The 20,656-nt window shown below is 46.4% G+C and overlaps 1 protein-coding gene across 1 annotated transcript in view; it reads right to left on the bottom strand.

Annotated features, from left to right (window-relative positions):
* FAP (fibroblast activation protein alpha) overlaps positions 1 to 20,656 on the bottom strand; it is a 1,146,500-nt gene that overhangs the window by 290,850 nt on the left and 834,994 nt on the right. The window contains exon 21 of the mRNA XM_069616321.1: positions 1,054 to 1,108. Coding sequence (XP_069472422.1) covers positions 1,054 to 1,108 — 55 coding nt within the window. The remainder of the gene's footprint in view (positions 1 to 1,053; positions 1,109 to 20,656) is intronic.

The raw sequence follows: 20,656 nt of genomic DNA, 5'->3' as shown, positions 1-20,656 counted from the left end.
TGCTGAAAAGTGACTTTGCATTGCTGGCACAAACCCTGATTCATGGAACTGTGCAACCTGTATTTTTGCAGTGCAAAGTCAGTGCACGTGATCATTTTTGGAGTACAAAATAACTTTGTACTGAATTTGTACGGTACATTTACACTTTGCACAGTGCCATGAATCAGGGTTTGTGAGTCGGCATTGCAAAATCACTTTTCAGCAGTGCAAAGTCACTTTCAACCTTACAAAAATTCTTTGAATTGGGCCCTTTGTGTTTCATTTACAAAATAGTGTAAATGGGCATTTGTGATCAAATGCAATGAAAAGAAAGCGCATCTGTGCCTTGCACACTGCATGTGCAACAATAGGTGTGTCTGGGGGAAGGCCGTTGACAGGGCAAATCAATTGAAAGGCATGCCTACACAGAAATAATGAATTAACCTGATTCGCTAAAAAAAAGTCACTTGTTCCTGCAGTAATTCGCCCCTGTTCCGACATAGTGTAACATACATTCAAAATGCAGAACTCTTGCAGTGCAATTTTTTTTAAAATCACTTTTTTCCTCCACATTCAATTTCCCTGACATGTGCCTGGTGATTTCACTTTTTTCTTGAAAAGTGGACCTATAGCACATACAAAGTGCAGTGAAAAAATGCTAATTTAACCTGGCACATTTAGTATTCTTTGCGACTTCCCATGCATGTGAAGTGTGTGTGTGTGGCTGCATGTGCGAATTGCACCAACTGCAATTTACATGTGCAAGTCGATTTCATTGAAAAGGAGCCCCAATATCTTTCATTTCCACTGTGTCCCCTTAAAACGATTTTTCCACGGAACAATTTTACCATGAGCTACGGCAGCTGATGCGCAGTCCCACAGAGGGCTCACAAAGTTCGCCTTCAGGGATAACTGATGTTAGGGGAGAGAGGGCATTCAAGAAATAAAGGCAGGACGTTTACTTTAGCTGCCGAACAATGTCGCGCCATGCAAAAGAAGCATCACATACGAAACAACTTAGTGGTACAGTATCACACACTATTCCAAATAACTCGGCAAAAAAACACCACTTACCCAGCCCCAGATAGCTATTCTTTTTTCATCAACGAAGCCCATCTCGATGAATTTTCTAAAGCAAATCAAATCAAATGTTATCATTAGGAACGAGGTTTCCAAGATGTTTGTTAAAGCATGTTTTCACATATTCAATAAACACCAAATGCAGTCATAGGAAGCAAGGCTTGGATAAGCTAGCAAACGAATCTATACATGTGCAAAGATCTCCTGGAGCACAATGATCAAGTGGTCCAGTCGCATGACAGTTCGCATGACAGTTCCAGGGAACACGTGGCAAACACAGGTCAACACAGTAATATCGGTTGTGGGGAAAATGCTGAATAAGGATGCCAGAGCATTGACTAAGAAGTCAAGTTAAAAAATAGGTCTGATTTAGTGCCCTTGTTTGTGTCATTCCCATCTGTACACAGCCTAGCCAGGGTTACTCAGGGACGTCATTTCACCAAAATGCCAGGGGTAGCGGAAGTGACATCACACGACCCTGGACGACATCACAGGAAGTGATGTCATTGGACCCCACCCCAAAATGATATTGCGGAAGCGATGGAACACAACCTTTCACCCGTTGACAAAACAGGAAGTGGCATCACATAGCATTGTACACTATGAAAAATATGGTCACGATATCACTATAATGTGATCTACATTTCATACGTTAAAGGCGCTATATAAATAACACATCATTATCATTATACAAGAATGAATCACCATATGTATTGTTAAGATCAGTGTGTATAGGCTCATATTACAAGAAAGCCAGCCACCCCAGAAGTAAAGAGCCACATGGTGCTGGCCACAGACCAGGAGCTTGAATTACCCCAAAAAATATAGATATATATATTTTTTTTTTAGTTTTTTTTTTAAGACAGAGGTCGCAAGGGAGACCCCAGAGGTCGCAAGGGAGACCTCAGAGGTCTCAGTTGCGACCTCTGGCGACCCCTAAATGATGTCCGTGGGGTTACTAGCAGCAAGACCTCAAGTGACAGATGCACAGTGCCAAGTTGTGTGCAGAAGCCCTGGCAAAGTCAAAAGCCTGCTGGCGAAAGCTGTCCGGAATGTGAGTGGCTCTGACACAACGCCCCTACCCTGGTGACCTTGTGACTGTACCCAGCCCTATGATGATCCAGGACAAACTAAGACAGTTCTTTCGTATGCTCTGGCCGCATTTAGCCTAGCCACATGTGCTCTGTCCTGCTATTTCTCCAAAATGATCTGTTGTTCCTGGTCTTTTTTCCCTGTCACTTAAGGGTGCTCTGATGAAAAAATGTTCAAAGAACATTTAGGGCCCGATTTATGGAATTTTTTGCACGGTTGAAAGTGACTTTGCACTGCTGAAAAGTGACTTTGCGCTCCCGACATTACTTGTTAAGGTCTTTTTATCTTGACTCTTTTGAAATAACTCAGGGCCTGATTCATGGAACGTTTTCCTATGGGATTGCACCATTAACAAGCACTTACATGAACCAGGCCTCAGTGTGTGTAAACATATGTCACCATTTTGTGTAATAATTCTGCAATTAATAAATTAATGTTTTTTTTTTACTGACACGGTATTAAGCATACTTCGCTAATATTCTGATATTTCCCAACTTTCGATAATTTGTTTGTTGTTGCATATTCTGGTTCTCCCAATACCTCATAAGAACTTTCTTGTGGCGTTTGTTGGGCAGCTCAGAGAGGAGACCACTGGTGTTTTTCTATAGGGTTTAGATATTAATGATCTCTTCTTGCCCTCTCTCTCCAGGCCTATACTTCATCATCTGAAGAGTGACCTTGCTCTACATCCTATTTCCAATTTTCCACCCATGCCTCTGGTCACCAGAAATACCTTTGTCCCTCTCTAGCAAAGCTTCCGCATTTTGACCATCGATTAAAATGCTTATTAATTCTTCCCCAGCATGTAAACTCCTTCATTCAACAGGGCGGTTTGTTGGTCATTATCTCTTTGGGGAAGGCCAAGCCGGTCCCTATTTTGCTATTTTTTTAAAACTTGGCACCAGAAGGTTATTTGTCTTACATTGTCTTACATTGAGGAACCTAAGCGCCATGTGGATGTATTGTGAACTGCCTTTCTTCTGTGTCTGCACAGTGCTGGGGTCTCTGTTTGTCAGCAAATTCCTTCCTTAAACAAACCTCGCATTCTCAATGGTTATCTACTTCACCAAATTCTGGATTAGTAATATTGGAATCATACCAAATTTACCCTTCACTTTGCCGGGTATTCATTTCGTTACTGTCGAGAAATGTACCCCACATCGAAGGTTGCAGGGTATTTTATCTTTTAAAGCAAGTTAGTTTGAGCCTTTCACAACTATGGGAAATATCTATGCTGAAAGCACAGCTAGCCTGAAGTGAGGGGGAATGCTTTGTTTTTTTGCAAAACACGTATTCATAAAAAACACAGGGCCTGATTTAGGAAAGGACAAAATAGAAGTTGGTTACCCTTAAGAAGTGCTCATGCGCCCGGAAGAAATTATTGAGAAATCCATTGATTGGAAAAAATCACACGACTTCAATTTGAGATTGATATTTGTCAATTTATCTTGAAAGATGTTGCCCTATGGTGATAACACGTGTTTCGACGTATCCAACGTCCTTTTCAAATCAGGGCCATTATATAGCGTGGTTGTGCATGTAATTGTCAGGTTTCATGTCCAGTCAGGCACAACACTGATTTCGTGAAGCATTTGGACTCTGGCCACAGTGGGGAACTAGCCCCTGAACTTACAGGTAGCAGGGATTATCCCATGACTGGACATGAAACCTGACAATTACATGCACAACCACGCTATATAATGGCCCTGATTTGAAAAGGACGTTGGATACGTCGAAACACGTGTTATCACCATAGGGCAACATCTTTCAAGATAAATTGACAAATATCAATCTCAAATTGAAGTCGTGTGATTTTTTCCAATCAATGGATTTCTCAATAATTTCTTCCGGGCGCATGAGCACTTCTTAAGGGTAACCAACTTCTATTTTGTCTTTTCCTAATGGAGTAGAGGAATCAAAGACTCCATTGTTACCCTAGTTCCATGCGACCTTTTAAACTGTAGTACAAGATAAAGAGGGCGCAGAGTTCTAAGTGAAAAGTACCTCAAAACAGATTCCTCACATTTTTTAAGTCTGATTTAGGAAAGCATTTTACAATCGCACAATCCCTTTGAAAAACACTTTGTAAATCATCCCGCTTTTCCTTTACTGCACTAACGTTGTAAAGTAGCTTGTTTTAATATGTTACAATGTTCCTAATGATAACTTCCAGTAAATATTTGTGTCCTAAGAACAAAATAACACTTGTCTTACTGAGTAAATCACGTTATAAATTATTTTCTGATAGAAAGTTTTCATTCTGAGATAACGTCTAGTACATTCCTATTCGAACAATGCATATGAGAAAGCGGGAATTGAGAAACAGCACCACTGAGAGTTCTTGCCTGCTTTGCATGAAATCAAAGAGCATTTTGGAGCAGAAAACTGACCACAGATCTTTAAATGTGTTCAATATGTCAGTGATAAAAGAGTTATATGTTTGAATCACTAATTAAGATAATGCATACTGGGCTTTTTGATCTTTTAATGTTTTACTCGCTCTAACATTAGAATGCTTACATCCTTGAACCATACATACTCCTTTGGACAGATAAAAAATTACAGCGTTGGGCTAAAATAGTTGCAGAATTTGTCCCTCCATTTGTGCCAAACACATGCCCAGTTTCTTTTTTCTGGACAGTTTTGGAAGTGGGGAGACTGAGTCCTAGTGCAAACATGCACAGTCTCTTAACGCAGGCATTCTTAGAAAATGATATCATTGTTATCTACCCACACAAAATTCCCAGCCCTAAAACCTTTATTTAATGCAAAGCTGTTAAAGAATATTGTCACACTGAGAACCCTTGTATGGTCCCCACAACATGTGTTACCGTTTTTATGACTCTAATATTGTCATTATATTAATATCTGGCTGGATGCATAACAAATTACAAACTCCACAATTTTATATTTTAACTTTGTTATCCAGTTTTCAAATGGCATTCAAAAATAGACATTTTATTTCTTTATCATTCCACACATTCAGATCAAGTCAATTTATCTGCCTTTCATCAATTAACACATTGAAATACTCTATTCCTTGATCAATAACTGACATCATTAACTATTTACAATCTTTCCTTCTAGATATTTGGCTGCCTTTTTGCATATTTATTCCCTTTTTTGAGGGCACAAATATGATGAAATGCTCTCACTGACACCCATTATTGGAAGGTGATTAAATTACATAGCAATTCACTTTCAGTATTTGCATGCCCCTCATTTAAGCAGCTCAAAGACTCAGGGCCCGATTCACAGAAAAAATGCATAGACCCCGCAAAGTACTCTTTGAATACCACCACTCTGCGCATACCTGCACGTGTTGTATCCTATGCAATTGGGACTTTGCGGGTCCATTCGTGTGGCAGTAGGATCACAACCTTTGGTTGCTTCTTCACCCGACGTGACGTTGCGCGGACGGATCCATGAATACGCATGTGTTTGCGATTCCTTTGCGTAGTCCATCTGTCGACATGCGCACGTACGTCCTTGTTGTTCCTCATTCTGCATAGGGAATGGAGAATATGCATGTTCCGCCCCTTATTTATTTCCTTGTGCAAGCCTGCCCCACACTTTGCATGGAGGCTCACGCAGGGCGCCTGACTGTACGCAAAGACGTGACGTACCTGCGCAAAATCACCAGAAGGTCCCGGAAATGCAAGCAAAGTCTGTTTTGCCTGCTGGTAAGTACTCGGAGTCACTTTTGAGCATGGATGCCATTCTTTAAATCAGACCCTCAGTTTCGCAGGACTCAGAGGGCAGTACATATATGCTCACTGTAGCGTTGGTCTATTTACTATTCGCGTCATTTTTAGGGGAATACATTGCATACGAAGCGAGAGAAAAAGGCAGAAAAATACTTTATCCGTTTTCTGTGTGGTCCCTATGTTATTCAAGAATGAAATAATCTTTTCATCTTTCGTTGTCATAACACAAATGAGTACATTTTCAGATCAAAAAATATAGAGAGCTTTTAAAGAGAAGAGTAATGCCAATCAAAGAAGATTGCAAAGTAAAACCATGCATAATGTAACTTATAAATGCGTTTGCCCATACAAACGCGTCTCCTCTCAGCCCTCCATATAATATTAAACAGATGCGTGTTAGGGACATTAATTTGGCTTATATCCTCACCGAGCATCAGAACATGTACTCAAACGTTTAATCTGTGCTGTCAGATGAACACAGGGATTTCAGTGCATGTTAGATCCTTTCTCTTATGATAGCCTGGGAAATTAAGTTATTAATATAAACCTAAAGAGGCCATACTCCTTTGCTATCTATTTAATTTCTAAAGGGATGCACAGTATATGTACATTGGGAGGCTATCAGTCTGCCTGCTTTGAGAGGCTGTAGTTGAGAACACAGAAGGGTTTAGTTTAGACTGATGAGACTATGGAGATCTCCTGGGTAGGTCTGCTTCTCTGTGCCATGGTCATCTCCTACGCTCTGTAACGCCTCTGCACTGGATGGACTCTGCATAGCCTTAGATCAGCCGGGAACAGTGCCTGGAAATCGTGTCTCATTCTTGACTAGATTCTGTAGGGCCTTGAATCCGCTGGGAGCTGGAACTGCCTTCTCCCCTTCCAAGATTTAGATCTGCCTCAAGCTGCCAGACCTCTCTCTGTTCTCTTCCAATCTGCTTTATGTATCTTCATTACTGGCTTATCTTTCCCCTAATCCTGGTGTTTCTTCCTTTCTACGTTCGTGTTCCCCTTGAATTTGGCCCTATGTAGCGTGATAGTGCCTCCCAAATTAGGGATTCTCTCACGTGCAATGATCTTTTGGTCCAAAGCCTCTTAAATGAAACTCTTGCTAATCTAAACTACCATGGGTTACTTCCCTCTGCAGAATATTCTCATAGTAAGTCTTATCATATGACATCACTGTACATGTTATCACTAGAATTTATTAAAAAAGGGGGTTATATACATCTCACTTGTTAATCCATCTAGTTTACTTTGCAACAATATATATTCTCTGTGTCACACAAAATTATATCGACTGATTTACAAATCGGCTTCTCTGCATGTTCTCAACTCCGTGTGCCAAGTCTGCGCGCCCTGCAGAAGGCTTCAGGGAATGGACAGTGCAAAGACCAAGAAGGGAGCAGGACTAGGCAAACATCCTTGTTAAAGTTGAGAAATTAGGGATAACATGGGGGTGGGGAGGGAGACACCATGCAAATGTACAAACCCGCCCCATGAGGTACAAACAAATTCGAATTTGTAGATTCACTTGTGCATCTGCGCTAACCAAAAATGATATAAATTCTACCCCGCCCGTGACCAGACACAATGTGAGTCTGCGCCATTCAATCCCAGGTTTAAAAACCACCATGCAGTCGTAGAGAAACATCGCCACCATGCCTGTTCCTGCATTGCTCCCATACCTACTGCTTCATGGAACGAGGAGGAGAAGGAACAGGCGGGCCAGAATCTACCATACATGCACAATGATATTCGGCATGCCCGATGCCGAAGAATATGGCACACACAGCTTCACCCCCATGTCATCCTTGAATTGGTCACGGAGTGGGAGAATGACCTTTAGTCCCCAACCATAAGCTCACAGCCAATACCACCATTGGTGAAATTCCTAACTACCCTTCACTTCCTAGGGATTGACACATTCCAACAGACCACAGCCACTGTTGGGGTATTTCATAGCCTACACAATCACAATGCCTCAAACAGATCCTAAGCTGCGTCACAGCACGTGTATACAGCAATGCAATGTGCAGGCAAGGCAAAGAGTGGGCCAAGAATTCTGTGCAGTTGCCCAGTTCCCATGGGTACTTGGGGCAATTGATTGCACACATGTTGCACTACAACCGCCTTGAGACACAGTACATATAAATAATAACCAAATTAATTGTCATTCGCTGATCATGCAGGCCATCTGTGATGCAAAGGGTCACATCATGCATGTGAATGTAAACTACCCTGGATGCACTCACGACAGCTACATATTACGCCATTACCCCATACACCAGGCACTGGCATCGGGAACGTTAAGCAACAAGTGGCTCATTGGTGAGTATCAGCCAGCACACACACACACAAACACATCGATTGGGGGTCACATTGAATATATACCACCATACCATTACATACCATAACAAAATGTGTTTATCTTATACCCACTATCACCATTCCTGATGATCCCTAACCAAAATCCCACCACACCAGCGGAGGCCCGCTACAAGGCAGCCCACATTTCCACCAAAGGCATAATCAAGCATATATTTGAAGTGCTGAAATCACGGCTCCGTTGCCTGGAACATTCAGGTGGAGTACTGTTGTATCCACCAGCTGTGTCATGTAAAATCATATTGGCATGTTGCATCTTGCATAATATAGCCACACATCAAGTCATACCAATAGATGTGCATGAGGGGTTGCAGCCGCATGCAACACGCGGTACACACACTATTAGTAGGCAAAAGGGTGAGGGGTCAACACATATGCAATCAGCTTGTCCAGACACACTTCACATGAATAATATCCTGTGTGAAAGGCACACCATAGCCGCATCCTTGATGGCCTTCGATGATGAAAATGGCAGACCAAGGTGGACCTGTGGTGTGTGCCTCATACTTGAAAAAACACACATATCCTCCATCTACATCCTATACAGAAAACCTGAAAACATGGGCAGTGTCTTTAGCATTACACATTGCATTACCCAAATCACTCACCCAAGCATAGAAATACAGACAGCATGGTCACTTAGCTACACAGATCAACTAAGAAAGTAGCATGGACATGACTCATTGAACAATGTCAAACAAGGAACATGGCACACCATCACATATTGAGCCATATCCATTACCCGTTATCGACGTACGAACCCTCAAGAAAGGACATTGTAAATGACTGATAGTCTCCCTGATAATAAGCATATACCATTTAAATGCCACTTAAAGAGGACCCCCTCCCATGGTGAAGGGGCCACAGGCTTGTGCGTGCTGGGAGATGCCAGAGCAGCAGTGAAGTGACTGCTGCAGGCAGCAGCTGCACAAGACTGTCTTGGGTCAGCATGAATGCTGCTATAGCACAACAATGCATGCACAGCGGGTGGCCTGGTGGGGGCGGGCCAGCTCCCCATCACACCTGGTGGGCTGGGGCTTCATCGGTAGGATCACGTGACTACAGATTCCTCCATGGCACCTGCTCATAGGTCACCAGGCTCCACGGTGCCAGGGGGGCAATCCCCTATCAGGGCAGTGGGCTTCATGGCCAGGGAGCATTGCCACAGTAGGTTTTCAGCATGGCATGGGACAGTGAATTAGCAAACAGGGTGAACTTCGCCCTGTGCCCATCCATTAAAATACAGCATAACTCACGTATCATGAAAATAAATGCAAACATGTGAAACGTCTCAATACTGTTGCTGCATGTCACAGAAAACGTCCATTCTAGTGGAAGCGGAGAGAGACTCAGGTGTGCAGAATGCACATGCATGATGGAGTGGCTGCTTGACAACAATCAGGATATGGCATTCAAGGCTCACAGGTCATGACAGCTAATAATCGAGCAACAAACAAAGAGGACAGTGTATTTCCCAGCACCAGGAACACATGCACATAAGCACCTTCAGTGGACAGACTAGGAACAGCACACTGCAGATGTCAAAACAAAGTCCACAATCATGGAAATTGTACCACTCCCCTGTCCGTAGACTGTGCAATCACCCACATATCACCAGATTGACACCTTCACGCGCAACCCTACTTGTGCCACATCATGACAGTACTGAAATGCATAGGTCAACAAACATGCACATGCTTGACTGTGGACTCCTTTACCTCGTGTCACTGCTGTTGTGCTGTGTATCCCTCACCACCTCCACCAAACACTGTGCCTGCTCATGTGTGCAATGAAGATCAGTGTCCAGCAGAGGGAATGGGGAATTGGATAGAAGGAGGGGGATCTGTTTGCATTCACAGGGTGGGTGTGAGTTGACTGTGCAAAGTGACCTGAAATGACAACAGATACATGTTCAGTAGAGTGCAAGTACCCTGTCACACATACTCGACATATAATGCACATCATGGGTCAACATAATGTTTACCTGAATGTCCGATCATGTCCCTTGGTAAATCAGCAAGGCAGTTAACCACATTGAACATGTCAGTATGAACATGCCACCTTGAGTTTCACTAGCAAGGTCCCATTGGAAGTGAACCAACTACAAATGGTGCATCATGGCAATGTCTGGCAAACAAAGAAAAGGAGTCCACCTTGGACAGCAAAAACAAAATATCAAAAAAATAATTCATCACTATGCACATGTGTCAGCAGGGATCATGAGGAAGGGGCGTGGTAAGGTGAGAAGCAACATAAGAATGGAGTGCAGGGAACTCACAAATATCATCATTTGCGTAGATCCACCCTATGGATAATCCTTGGGTAGGAGGCCCTGGCCACACAAGGCCAATACCTGGTCCTCTTGTGCAGCTGCCACACATGACAAAGAAGCATGCAACAGTCCACCAATTGCAACCAGATCCTGATGACTCTCCCTGTGCATCACCTTCATATCTGCCTGCATGGCAGCCCTTGTTGCATCCAACTGTATGTTGATAGTGTCCCTCTGTAAGGACAAATCTCAAGACAGTGAAGCTCCCTTGAGGCCTTCAACTTCTCATGCAGCTGTACACCCAAGTCTGTCATCTCCTGCCTGTGATGATCCCTTGAGTCTTCCATCTCCTCATGCAGGCATCGCCTGAAGGCAGAGACCTCCCCACATAACAGTGGGAACTTCGTACATATCATGGCATTGGATGTTATGATATTGTCTGCCAGACGATGCATGTCCCTGCCAATCTTCTGCATGTCCTCACCCTATTGCACAATTTTGTGTATCACCTCCTCATCCCAGTCAAAGCGGGAGGAAGGAATACGTCCCCCACGTGTGCATGGCCGACAAAAACGTAATGAGGCAGTGCATCCCTGTCTGAATGAGCGCACCGGCATGGGCTGTGGGTCCACATTCATCCCATTCCCAGTTCACACCTCTGATGCCCCCACGTTGGGTGTGGACAATGTTGCAGGCACAGTGGCATCAGAAGTGGAATGGCTCACCACTGGCAGGGGCACGGTCACCTGTCCCCATTCAGGCTCAGTTTCTTCCAAGATATCAAGGAGAAACATGGGGCCGGGACTGCTGAGTGGTGGGTGTTCCACCATCTGCCTCAATATGGCTTCAACATCTGCATTGTCATCCTCCTCCGATGATGCCTGTGCAGGCATGCTGAGGATGGTCTGCAACAGCAGCGGGTTCTCACCCCACAAAAGCAGCCCGGCCACTGCTGGTGCCTGGTTGTTCATCCCCTGATGACTCCTCTGGCACCTGCTCCTCTTCTGCTGCAGCATCACCTACAAAAAGGCAGACAACAAAATACATGAGGTCCATCTGCATATAAAACTGATGAGTGAGGAAAGCAGTATCCATGCAACTTGAACACGTCATGTAAGTCATCAGTATGTACATGTTGCACACGGATAGTGGCATGCATATATCAGCGTCATATATTCTGGTGATGTAAGTGCAGTGTCCCATTCAAGCGGGCATCATCAGTTTGCCATTAAATACCTTGCAGTCAAGTCATTGCCAGCAGGATTAGATGTGCATGCCAGAATGTGCATGTATGTGTTGGCGTCAGTATTCATACATGTGACCAGCATCATGTAGTTACATTGACAGAGCAAGCAACAAATGGATGTTGAGGCCACAGAGGCAAAAAGGAGGGCAACATATAGCAGGTGTGGTATTTGTTGGCAATGCAAAATGTTCTAATCAATGAGACATGCAAGTAGGTAAATGATGCAGGTAGGAGTAGGAAATGGAGTCACAGGGGTATAGTTGCAAATTCAAGATCTGTGATTACGAACCCTGTAACCCATCGAATACAAAGGCAAGCTTCCATGAGTGGATGTGGCCATGTTCAGTCAATGCCCTGTAAAATCCCCCTACCACCCTGTGGGGACAGGCAATGCCAAGTTGACAGGCAGCCTCCCTGCAAAGGATAAAGTCAAGGCTTTATCAAGGGCCAAATGCATCACAAGCTTGTCTGGCCAAGGACCAACACAGATGACACCTGTGTGCACTGGACATATTGCCATTTAGCCAATGCCGTTCACAAATACACCCGTAAGGTGCAGTGTAATGACCATTACATATCCAACAGTCACACTGCATATCATGTGGACAGATTTCACATGTATGTACTGCTCATATTCCCTAATGTGAATCCCTCTGGGCAAAATCCAAATCACTCATCCTCTGTCATGCACAGTGGTGTCATGATCACATGTATCAGTCACACATGTCACTCACCTACTGCATGTCCATGTGTTGTAGCCTTCCACACCAACAGCCTGTTCACTCATGATTAGTCCAGAGGCAACTTCCTCAAAAGGTGTGAGCTCCTCAATACGCGGAGGCACACCACCAGAAGCCTGTGCAGAGGACACATTTGCACCAAGCTTTTCCTTTGTACACCTGGTGAGGTTGTCCATCCTCTTATGCACTGCTGGTCCTGTGCACTTCTCCATCCCACAGGCATTTACTAAGTCAGCCAACCTCTGCCACTTTTTCTGCCGCTGAGCAATTGTCACGGTGCTGCCAGCCCATAGGTACAGCTCTGACTGGCGCTCATCCACATAGTCTGTGAGGATTACTAATTTATCCTCGGAGAATTCTTTCTTGTAGCTCTGCCCCTTTGTCCCTGGTGGCAGTCCCTGGGGCATGGCGGCACACGTGGTCTGCTGCCTGTCTATGCCACTGGTGCATCCCCGGCATGTGGTGGCAGTGCAGACTTGCTGGCATGTTTTGTTGGTTGTTCCTTCCCCTTCACTGGTCTCCCAGCCCTGCCAGTACCTTTCCCATCCATTATAGAGGTGATGCAGATGAATCTAAGCAAATCTTGCTGGTTTGCACTTGCAAAAACAAAGCAGTGATGGCTGAAAGCTTTATAATGAATCTTAACCACCGGCATTGCTCTGGGCAACCCCCCAGAACATTGTTCTTCTCCTGCCAATCCATTACAGAAGGGGAAAGACCATATGCAAATCAGGCTTGGTCCCACCCCCAAAAGGGGAAGTCCAGCCCAAACTGCTAATTCACATCCCTTCTGCACGACACCACAAGCATCCCCAAACATGTTTCAGCCTTGTTGGGCCTCATTAGTGAGGAGTAGCTTGGGTCTCTAGGCCCAGCAGGCACGGGACCCACGTCTGGGCATACCTGTCCCACTCGGGGTGACAAAGCAAAAACAAAGAGGTGGTGGCTGGACGGTTTAGAATGCATCTTAACCACTGGCATTGCTCTCGGCAACCCTCCAGGCCATCGTTCTTTGCCGCCATGCCATTACAGAAGGGGAAAGACCATTTATACTCAGCTACTGCCCATCACGCCAATTTCAAAAGTGCTCACATCCTCCGTCCACTATGATTATGCAGCACATATGTATCCTGTGCATGGGCCCCCTATTTGTAGTATGGCATGCATGTAAGCCTTGAGGTGAAAGGGTAAGGCGGTGATTTGTGAGGCATTCCTGTTTGGCTGTAGAAGTGTATGCAGCAGAGGTGTACGCAGTATTACTCTCCATACCCTATGCTTTTCTGCAGTGAAGATCAAAGGAGAGAATCAAGGACTGTATGTTTGGAGACGCTATGCACGGTGGAGAAGTGCTCCTTTAAACACACGTGCGGTGGAGAAGTGCCCTTTTAAACACACCTGTGTGTTGTCGGAAGAAGTGAAAGCAAGCCAGTATAAAATCACACCCACAACGCCCTTGCTGCGTAAGCCCTGAGGCAAAAGGGTGAGGTGGTGATTTGTGCGGCATTCCTGTTTGGCTGTTTGGTAGCTTGGGGAAGGGCAGCCCCATATCAAGTGGACTCAAGTGGACCGCTGAGGGGCTGGAGATCCGAGTATGGCACACATGTGCAGTATCCTCGGTGCAACGCGCATAACGTACGTGACACAGGCCACGTTCATTTGCCAGCTGGTGCTGCACATTCTCTGTGCCTGCTTCCTGCTACCTGTCCCAGATCCAGCTTGCTTTGCCCTCACATCCTGCCACCCCTCCAGTGTGAAGTCCTGAGACAGTTTGCCAAACACTGCCACTGCCTCATTAGGACGACATTACATCATTCCTGTTCACAGTACAGGTGAGATGGGGAATTGCAAAAGGTAAACTGGTGGTTCTGAGGTTGTATCCAAGAAGGTGTGAGCGGGTTGGTGGTACTCATGGGGAGGGGGTACTGCTGTGGGGTCCCCAGTGCGCGGCAGGTTGGTGCTGTCCTATGTTTTACTAAGTTCATTTGGCATGCTTACTGCTGCTTTGGGTAGAAGTACACTTACAACTGTACCATTATGCATAGATGTATGCATTGTGTTTGCAAGGTGCTTGAGGTGTTAAGACTGCAGAGCCATGTACATCTGGTTGTTGTGAGTGCATGTGTGTGTGTCTGTCCATGCCTGGGTGTCACTTCTGACATTGATAGTGCTTGATTGTCCATACACAGCTGAATCAATATTAGGTCAGGGATGAAGAGCAACGTCCCAGGGGCATTCTTGAGCCTTTGAATAGTAGTGGGGATCAAACTGAGTAGTGGTATGGCATACAAATGATGGATCTTACACTTCCATCTTTGTTACAGGTGCATTCCAGGCCCATTACTAGGCCACCAGCATCAGCTGCACCATGTCGGCCACCTCCACCTCCAAGGTTGTGTGGATGAGGGCTGCTAACTCCTCAGGGGCAGAGGTTGCCATCCTTGGTGAACAGGTGCTGCTACACTACGACACCCTCTTCCACCCAGAACAGCAGCTTGGGGCGTTTGACGTAGGAGAATCTGGCAGGAGATTTCTGCTGCTGTCAATTTGGGGGGGGGGGGTGTTGCAGTCTGTACCCCGGCAAACAATGAAAAATGCAGGGATGATATGAGGATCCAGAGCCAGAAGAAGGCCAGGGCAGCCATTGAGGCAGGACCCACCGCAGAGGTGCACTCTGGCGGGTGCCATTGGATTTCGCCTCTACACGTCAGGATCCTGCAATGGGTGAGCCCAGCTCTTCACAGCTAGATCCTTGAACTGTAGGCCCAGATCGAGGCTGCAGGTGAGTCCACACTGTCAGTGTAATGTGGCTGAATGGATATGCCATGTGTAGAGGACACATGTTGAGAGGACGCTGCTCGATGTACACAGTAATGCAATTTGACATAATGTGGCATGCTATTTTGTTATGGTGCCATTGGCATGGCTTATATGTGCTGTATCCAAGGTGCATACAAGGTTTCACACTGTGTGGGTCCTAAGGGTGGGAGACCCTGAGGAGGATGTGCAAAGAGGGTCCTTGTATTCCGTTATGGCCTTGAGGAGTTACATGATGGTGTCAATGGTGTTGGGTCATCAATTTCAGGTCAAGGGATATTCACCCTTCAGGTTCACTTCCCATTTGTCTTTTGACTGATGAACATATGTGGCCCAATTCAGGGTGAGTTCCCAGACCACAATCTCCATTGTAAGAAGTGTATTTGTTTTTGGGGGATTCGAGGGCTGGGGTGACACATCTGGGCAGGGGCATTGCCTGTAGGTGGCTGATGTGATACATGTGAGGGGTTTTTGATCCCTGGATGGGCATTGATTGAAATGGGTGATGTATAGCTGACTTGCATGGAGGCTGTGGGAGTCTATGGAGGAAAGCAGGGAGTCTGCCAGGTCCAGTGTACAGTATTGCCCTGATCATGTACCATGGTTGGAAGTGGGAGGAGGGTCCTTGGTCAGTGGAGGGTGAGGTATGTTGGTGTTGATAGTGCAATAATGATGGCTGCATGCCTTGCCAATATGCTGCAGTCACCATGTATGCCTCATCCACGTGCCTAGTTTGTTCTGCTGCCTATTGTGCCCTTGGAGTCGTGCTCATTCTATGCAGATCCATGCCTGCAATTGATTGGGATGTTATCATATATTATGGGCTTACATGTCTGTGTGTTCAAGATGATTCATTGGAGTTATGATGTGATGGTGCGGTGGCATTTGTATGTGAGATGGTGGCATGGTTCCTTGCCAATCTTCGGACATTCACATGTGTACACATACATTCTGAACTCCCTCTCCTCTCTCCCTTTTCAACCAGTGTTGCATGCAGGTGATGAGACCAGCTCTGAGGAGGAGCAAGTTGCAAGGCCAAGCCATTCGAGGAGGCTGAGGAAACCATAGCCACGACTGCCGTCGTACACCTTATCTGAGGGACAGGTGGCAGGCGAGGGGACATCTTCGAATGGTTCTGGTGATGACATGCATGACGTTGCCATGGTAATTGAGGGTGAGTTCTCTGGGGCAGAGGGGCAGGGACATTCCACCACCCTTGCAGACAGGCCAGTCGCCATGGCAGAGAGGAAATGGCGTGCTTCTTGTTCATCCTCTGACAAACTGGCCTGCCGCCTGCTCCAAAGGCAATACCGTCTCTCCGTTCTCACCAAGAAGAGAGCCCTTATCCAAGCCCGCATCTCTGCGGTATCTAACAACTCGGCCGAACTCTTCAAAATCTGCAAGGAGCTTGCCAACCCTGCTGCAGTCTCTACCTCTCCTGTCCCCTCCCAGGCCCTCTGCACTGCACTGGCCTCTCACTTCATCTCTAAAACTCAGGACATCCTGTCCTCACTCTCCTCCTTTCACCTCCCTCCCTCTCTTCCCGGCACTTCCTCTGGCCCTTCTGCAGCCACCCCTCCTCCCTCCTTCTCTGCCTTTCCCCTTTTTTCTGCTGACGAGGTTTCCAGACAAGTCCGATCTATGAAAGTCTCGTCTAAACAGGTTCACCCCTGTTCCTCCAAAACTATCAAGGACCACATCGACTCCCTGGCTCCTGCCCTGGCTGACTTTTGCAACCACTCCTTCGCCTCTGGAGTCTTCCCATCCCCCCTTAAGCACTCCCTTGTGCACCCTCTTCTTAAGAAACCCTCTTCTGACCCCTCCTGCCCAGCTAACTATCGCCCAATCTCCATCACTCCCTTCCTGGGCAAGCTCCTGGAGAAACTGGCCATCTCCCAGCTTAACCTCCATGCTGAATCTGTTGGCAGTCTTCATGACCATCAATCTGGCTTCAGAGCTGCCAGAAGCACGGAAACTGCTCTCCTGAACATCCGTGAGGACCTGCTCTTGAACCTCGACTCCAACACTCCGTGTGTTCTCATTCTGCTCGATCTCTCTTCTGCCTTTGACACTGTCAACCATGCCATCCTGCTCAACCGTCTCCGTGATAACCTGGGTATCACTGGTCAGGCTTTGGCTTGGCTGACCTCTTTCCTCTCCAATCGACTCTCCCAGGTCCAACTGGGGTCCTTCCTCTCTGACATCTTTTTCTCCACCTGTGGTGTCCCCCAGGGATCTAATCTCTCCCCCTGGCTGTTCAACCAGTATCTGGCACTCCTTGCCCACCGCATCACCGCTCTCTGCCCCAACTTTCAGTGCTATGCGGACGATACCCAGCTCATCTTCAGGCTACCCTCAGCCTCCTCCTCTCCTTCCCTCATCTCTGACTGTCTGTCTGCTATCCAGGAATGGTGTGCCGCCAATGACCTCTGCCTTAATGCCAGTAAGACTGAGATTCTACTCATCGGCACACCCACTCCCTCCTTCCCTGCAGCTCTCTGGCCGGCCTCTCTAGGCCCTCTTCCTGCTGCTACCTGCAAGGCAAAAAACCTTGGGGTTATCTTCGACTCCACACTCTCCTTCTCTCCTCATATATCTGACGTCTCTAAGAAGTCACACTACCAGCTGCACCTCCTCAGAGGTATTCTTCCCTTCCTCTCCTTCCCCCAGAAGCTCACTGTCTCCCGAGCCCTGGTTCTCTCAATGCTGGACTACTGTAACAGCCTCTATCTTAATCTGCCTGCCTCCACTCTCCGCCCTCTGCAACTCATCCAGAACAGAACTGCAAGACTTGTCCTTGGCCTCAATCCCAGGGACCTTATCTCTCCAGGACTGAAATCTCTACACTGGCTCCCAGTGGCTGCGAGGATAAAGTTCAAAACCCTCTGCATTGTCCACAAGGCCTTCTGGGGCCTGGGGCCTAAATAACTTCAACTCTCTCTTCCTAAATATCTTCCTTCCCGAGCCTTTCGCTCATCCGTCTCCAACTCCCTCAGGGTCAGCCGCTTCTCGAAGCAACGAGCTGGGGGTAGATCTCTCTCCGCGGCAGGGGCCTCCCTCTGGAACAGCCTTCCTGCCTCCCTGAAACTTGAGGCGAACCATCTCTGGTTCTGGAAGCACCTCAAAACCTTCCTCTTTGCTTCTGCTTTCTCTCTCCCTCTTCCCTGCTAATTCTTCGCTGAAACTGCACTGTATCTGCAACTGTGCCACTCTCACCGACCCCGGTCCTGGGCTCAGCCACTCTCCACTTGCACTGCCTCCCTGGCAACCCCTGCAATGCGGGACTGTCTCTGTATCCCTACAGCCCCCCCCCTTCCCAGCACTTGTCTGCACTTACCTTGCACTTGCCACCAGCTGGCCCTTTTTATTTATTTATTTTATTCTACTTACCTTGTACTGCACTTCCCCCCTCCCCTTCCCCATGCACTTTCTCCATTCCCCCTACCCCTGCACTTGCATGATCTGAATGACACCTGGCCTAGTAGGATCGTTGTCTGTCTTCCCCTTGTTCCCCCTCCCTGCCTCGTTGCGCCTTGAAACACTTGTGTATAGGCGCGTTACAAATGCCATATCATATCATATCATATCATATCATATCATATCATATCTGGGTGTCAGGGTCAGGTGTGGTTGAGGCGTAGGGTACCATTGTGGGCCTGTCCATGTTGAAGGGTGGGGCTGCATCATCAGATGTGTAGGCTGCAGACATGGGCCTGGGACGGGAGCTTGTGCAGGACACAGTATTGGAGTCTGCTCTTCGCACTGTCCCAGGCCCATCGGTTACAAGGCTACACATATTCAGTGAAAGAACAAAACAGACAAGCCCTGCAGTCAGTGCTGATGATGACATATAGGATGCTGTGTTGCCCCCTTCTCTTGTCGGGACATGGTCAGCAGGTGGCTGCCCTTGAGGCCCTTGGCGTGATCCATGGCCAGCTCGTAAGCCATCACAAGCAGGTGTTCTACATTAAGTCACAGATGGCTAGTGCAATGCTGTGCATGGTACAATTGGCACAGGCTACACCAATGTCACCCACCTCCTCCTCATCAATTGTGCCCCTGGCACCCACAGGTGTGGCCTCCATGCTGGCCACCACTTCAAGATCCTCTCCCCATGTGACCCCATCGGCATGTGTGGTGCCTCCTTGATAATTATATGATATGATATGATGAGTCATTTATAATGTGCCTGTACACAAGTGTTTCTAGGCGCATCAAGATAATGGAAGGAAGACGGAGGAAGAACAATCTTACTAGGCATTGTGTCATTCAGATAGCGCAAGTTGATAACGCAAAGTGCAGGGTGGGGGAGGCAGAGGGGTTAGTGGTAGGGAGAGGGAAGGGGAAGGGCAAAGCTGCTCTGGGTAAGTGCAAAGACGGTAGGGAATGTAGGGTTACAGTTACAGCCCCTAAGTGCATGGTAGGCCCGGAGGCAGTGCTAGGGCGACTGGTCATGGAGGAGCCTAATACCCAGACTCTGAGTGTAAAAATATATTTTGTATGAATACCGCCTGATAGTAAACATTGGCCTAAGCAAATTCACATAGCACTGTAAATCACATTGGAATGAACCTGAAATAGGCTGACTACGCAGCCATTTTAAGTTATCCGCCATTTTGATTAACTCCTGCCTTCTGTCCCATGTTAGAATTTGTGTTTTCAGCTCCAGCAGAGCAAAATTAACTTTGTACTGTGTCAACGTGGATAAGCATGCTGAAGCTGCTAAAGTGGACTGTTTGTCCTGCACTAAGGAAACCTTGGAGCTAAACAAGAGGCGTGCTAATCAGTAATTTAGATGCCATCTGTACCAACAGTGTTGTTCCCGTTCAAATAGCAAAAAAGAATGATGAATAGCTGAACATGTGCTTTTGCAGAACTCTTTGTTTCCGCTCCCTGAAACTAAGCTGGCTTTAAACTGAAGAACAAATGGTAGACAAATATAAGTAAATGAAATAAGGACTGTTACCTTTGTGTCCAATGTTTGAAAAACATATGAAGTGTTTAACAGAAAACAACCTGCTATTCAAGGATGTTTAAAAATGTATTGGTTATGTGGAAAGGCTATGTACCCTAGGTAAATGTGTTACACAAAGAGGGGCTGGACGATGTGTCCGGGATTGTGAGACAACTGTATAAATACTCATGTTTTTGAAATGTCCAGCACTCTCTCAGCTCACCGTGTCTGCTTGCACATATTGCGGGGTGTTGAGAGTCAGACAGCTGTTCTGCTAAAATAAAGTGTACTTGTACCTTAGTACTCGTGACTGGCTTATTCCTATTATGTGGTATTAAGCCTCAATATTCTTTTCATCTTTCAGATGGCACCCGAATGGGGACCCTC

The sequence above is a fragment of the Ambystoma mexicanum genome, chromosome 9 (assembly GCF_040938575.1).
Source record: "Ambystoma mexicanum isolate Mex_15411 chromosome 9, UKY_AmexF1_1, whole genome shotgun sequence".
Taxonomy (NCBI): Eukaryota; Metazoa; Chordata; class Amphibia; order Caudata; family Ambystomatidae; genus Ambystoma; species Ambystoma mexicanum.
Note: the sequence above shows the minus strand (reverse complement) of the source record. Positions and strands in the feature narration are given on the sequence as shown.